Raw genomic sequence first — 4,390 nt, 5'->3', positions numbered from 1 at the left:
ATGCTGTATCATCTGCCAGTTGGCTAATAAACAAATCCGTACCAGCAATAGAAATTCCCTTCACAGGACTTTCTTTAATATGTAAATTTAAAAATTGTGTAGCTATTAGAAAAAGATATGGGGAAATGGGGCAACCTTGTCTTACGCCACGGTTTAAAGAAAATCTAGGAGAAGTGCCATTATTTCGACGGATAGAGCTATTCCCATGATCCGTCAAGGGTTGTGTGCTGAACGTGCTGTCATAGCTTGAAATGCAAATGTAGTCATGGGCTCTGAGAAAATCGCTTTGTTACTTTCGTCCCGTGTTACTTTCGCCCCGGTTCTCCCCTAAAACGTAATAATAAAAAAATATCACAGGACAAAGTTAAATTCCATTAAAATAAATCAGAATGTCCAATAGGTTTCTAAGAATCCAATAAGATAAACTGAAATTCCAATAGGATTTTTTGACAAGCTGGGTAAGAACAATATGCACTTACTTCTACATTATAACTTATTTAGACAAGTTCAGCATGTGCAGGATGCAATCTAAAAACATTAATGTGTCTGCAAATTAAGAAACCTTTGATATCCAGCATACTGTCACAAATCACTAAAATAGACAAAACTGCTTCGACTCACTGTAGACCAGTTGATGTTTAGCCTATGTGTTGGGCAAAATTAAGAATTTAAGTATTGTCCCCTGTTAATTAATGTGAATACTCTGATTCAAACTAATTGCAACAGTCTCACAGCAACAGAAGAGTTAACACAAAACGACATTTGACACTATAACAGAGGTGGGCGATTTCAAGCCTAAGTAAAAGGGTTCTGTCTCTTTTAATACAAAACAAACAGAACAAAACGAAATATCGGTCACGTGTCAGTCTGCGGTGCGCGTGCCTTCAGGCATTTTGTGCGTCGCGTGCGTGCGCGCACACGTCCAGTTTGGGTAAAAGTAACTGAGCTTGAATGATCACAATACACTATAGGAATTAATTGCTATTCTCTCAATGAATTTGCAAAGGTAAATCTATATGTCACGCGTATAGCGGACGTCAGAAAGCAACTGTCAATCTTCGAGTCGTTTTAACAAAGATAAAAACTGGCCTGTCATTTTTTTTCTCTTTTTTGCACATAGTTTTATCCCCTCGGAACGGTTTTAACGTTAGCTAGTCAGCTGGTACAGCATTAGCTGCTTGGCTAGTTCTGTTGTGCTAACTGGACAATGAGAGGTTTGACTTGAAGTTTCATCTTTAAATTATTGAGGTGTAATATTTATGCTCACGGGTTTTGTAGTTCTTTAAAGAAAAACTTGACAATTGTATCCAGGCAGCAGAAAATTTGAGGAGCTCGTTAGCCAATACCTAGCATTAGCGAGCTATGATAATCCAGCTAAAAGAGTCAGTTACCCTCTTATTGTATTATTATTTTCACTCTTAAATTTGTATCTATGTATTTTAGAGGGTCCCGTTTTCCGTAAAGGGTAACGTTAACCATTTTTTTTACATGGCGATTTAATTTGTGCGCCTGGCTGTTATAAGTGTAGTGTAGTATAGTATAGTAGCTGGATAGCTCAGTTTGCTACTGTCCAGCCTGAAAAGCTTTGATATATTTGCTTGATTTCTGTTGTTTGCATGTGATGCTATTTCGTGGCACGTTAAGTGTGCGAACGTTTGGAAAATATCCCTGATATGAGTGTACCAGAATACAGTAGAGTAATCAAAGGCCTGGTTTAGGGTACATTTTGCAAGCTGGTAAAATAGTTGAGCATATTTAGCCAGCTTAGATGAAACCGTGCATGTTTATTGATAGATCTACAAATACTATCCATGCAAATGCAATGCATTATTTAAGAATGAAAGATTTGACTTTTTTTTATTTAAAGTCAATGTAAGGAATATGTCTATCATTTGTCCATGCAAGATAGTTCTGTTGATTTATGTACATGGACTCATAGATCATTTCTTTACATTCTTAGGTCCGTCCACAGGACGAAAGAGCATTTGTGTCTTGAGGAAGACCTGGTAAGAGTACACTCAAAATGAGCAAGAAACCTCCAAATCGACCAGGGATCGCTTTTGAGGTTGGCGCTAGAGTTGAGGCCCAGGACTACCTACAAAAATGGTACGAATTCATTTTGAAGGTCCATTAAAAAGCGTGATAAAATAACTGCTGTTAGCATATTGTTTATGTTAGAACAGGTCTTTTCAAACTGGGGTCTGGGGAATCGCAGGTGGCAAAAATAAATAAAATAAGTAAATAATTCAAATAAACAAGTGAAAAATAAATAGCTCTAAAATTCAAAGTAATAGTAACTTAATATTTTCCAAATAATATTTTCACACATATATAATATAAATATTTAACAATATAAACCAGGTCTTTATTAGGATGGGGCATCTAAAACATTAAAAACCCTTGTGTAAGAGCAGTGTTACAGTTTTTAAATACTCACATGATTAATATTTTTGTCTAATTTAAAACAAATAAGAGTAAAAAAAAAATTCAATAGGAATAGTTTTTCATTTTCAAAAGTTCTTGAATGGGCCGTTATTAAAGCTTTAAGTTTGTTCAGTGCTTTGTTGTTTTTCAAGCTATCTATCAATGATCTCCGTTGAATGGTTTCTTCGCAGGTACCCTTCACGTATCGAGAAGATTGATTATGACGAGGGAAAGATGCTTGTGCATTTTGACCGTTGGAGCCATAGGTACGACGAATGGATTCTCTGGGACAGCAACAGACTTCGGCCTTTAGAGAGACCTGCACTCCGCAAAGAGGGTCTCAAAGAAGAGGAGGTGTCTGTATGTTTGCAGTACTTCCTCTTGTCAGATATGTTTATGGTCTGAACTGTCTAGGATGCCTTGGCAAGCATGAGAAATGCAGGGTCCTTTGTGGGCTGTTAGAGTATATCTGTATAGTGCCGAATGAAGTTTTTCAGCTGCTAAACTAAACATTATTGAAGTTTTCAGCCACTCATTTGTTAATGAGATGAGTGATTGATTAATTCTTGTCTTACAAACATTTCTGCCAGGAGAGACTCAGCGAGATGAGAGCATCTCGCCTTCGTGAGCTTCCTGGAAGTACAGAGAGCACAGAGGACCAAAAAGACTTACCTCAGCAGAGACAAGTACATACCTCAATTGCCCATCTACCTTGATCTGGCTCTCTCAACTGCTTGTCCCATCATTGTTTGGATTTTTTCTCCATCTACATAGCCAAAACCTTTAATGTTTTGTTGGGCCACAAACAATCATCCATTTAAAAAAATAAACAGGCCTTTGTGACTTCTATTTAAAGAGGTGTTGTTACACTTACATTACCCTTCAAATGTTTGGGGTTGGTAAGATTTTGTAACGTTTTTGAAATAAGTCTTTTATGTAGTGCAGGGCAAATTAACACGTTAATGCAGGCGATACATTTTTTTTAGTTTAACGCGAATAAAAAATATTAATGCAGCGTTTGTTTTTATATCCATTTTTGCCTAGCGTTAAATCATATGATCATGCTCTTATTCATGTAAATGCTTTTAAACCATTTAAGCGCGACAAGACAAGAGAGCGCGCTGTATGTCAATGTCCTGTCTGTGTGGGTGCGTCTCAATCAGATCCCTAGTTCAGTAGTTAGGGCACTGATCAGGTAGTTGGCCACATTCATGTACGTTACACGATATATCCTACTGATTCACCACCTAGGAAGATAAGGAGCTCACACACACACACACACACACACACTCGACGCACAGAAAGATTTGCATCAGTCTTGTGCACACATCAAGTTCTCTTTCGCTCTTGAACAAACAATAACAACAACTCAAAATGTTGCCAAAATGCCAGTTTTGTCGAGTATTAGGAGTCTCATAATCTCATAATAGGAGTCTTAAATTAGTTAAATAACGTCTTAAATGAACTTGAGAAATGAACGTGAGAAAATGAGATGCACGTGATAGCACGTCAGATCCGTGTCATGTTCGGCAGCGGCCGATCTTAAAGTCACAGCAGTCAATAATGGTGTCTGGCATTAATGTTCATCAAAGAACAAAGGTAACAGAGAAAAGTGTAGCTTTAATGATGATGATTAATCTATATTTAATTTATTATTTATGCAGTTAAGAAAGGTGTTTGATAACTATTACATTTCTGTATATGTCTAACAGGGAAGGCCATGGGTAAATATAACATTTATTATAATGGGTTAATGTAAAGATTGTTTTAAGTTCACTTAAATTAAAAGTTGTTTTTTTAAGCCTAATAAATGTTGAAATTGGTAGATTTCAGTTATACTGTAATGTAAAGTCATTGATGTTTTATAGAGACATTAGTATCAGTGATACTGGCCTTTATTCATAAAAAGATGACAATACAACACATATTTAAAATATACTGTCTTTAAATTGTTGCAAAACTTGTG

General features: G+C 36.4%; 1 protein-coding gene across 10 annotated transcripts in view; it reads left to right on the top strand.

Moving 5' to 3' along the window:
- Positions 1–902: 902 nt before the first annotated feature.
- The window catches only part of phf20l1 (PHD finger protein 20 like 1), a 19,835-nt gene continuing 16,347 nt past the window's right edge, over positions 903–4,390 (top strand). For 2 of the 10 annotated variants that reach the window (XM_079836621.1, XM_079836617.1), the window contains exons 1-4: positions 912–1,006; positions 1,961–2,106; positions 2,616–2,784; positions 3,015–3,110. In XM_079836621.1, coding sequence (XP_079692747.1) covers positions 2,024–2,106; positions 2,616–2,784; positions 3,015–3,110 — 348 coding nt within the window. In that variant the 5' untranslated portion in view covers positions 912–1,006; positions 1,961–2,023. Of the gene's footprint in view, positions 1,249–1,960; positions 2,107–2,615; positions 2,785–3,014; positions 3,111–4,390 lie in introns of all 10 variants that reach the window. The other 8 variants (XM_079836622.1, XM_079836619.1, XM_079836624.1 and 5 more) reach the window with 7 other exon arrangements.

Source organism: Gobio gobio (assembly GCF_949357685.1).
Source record: "Gobio gobio genome assembly, chromosome: 15".
NCBI classification, from domain to species: domain Eukaryota; kingdom Metazoa; phylum Chordata; class Actinopteri; order Cypriniformes; family Gobionidae; genus Gobio; species Gobio gobio.
This window is presented reverse-complemented; position numbering and strand designations above follow the sequence as displayed.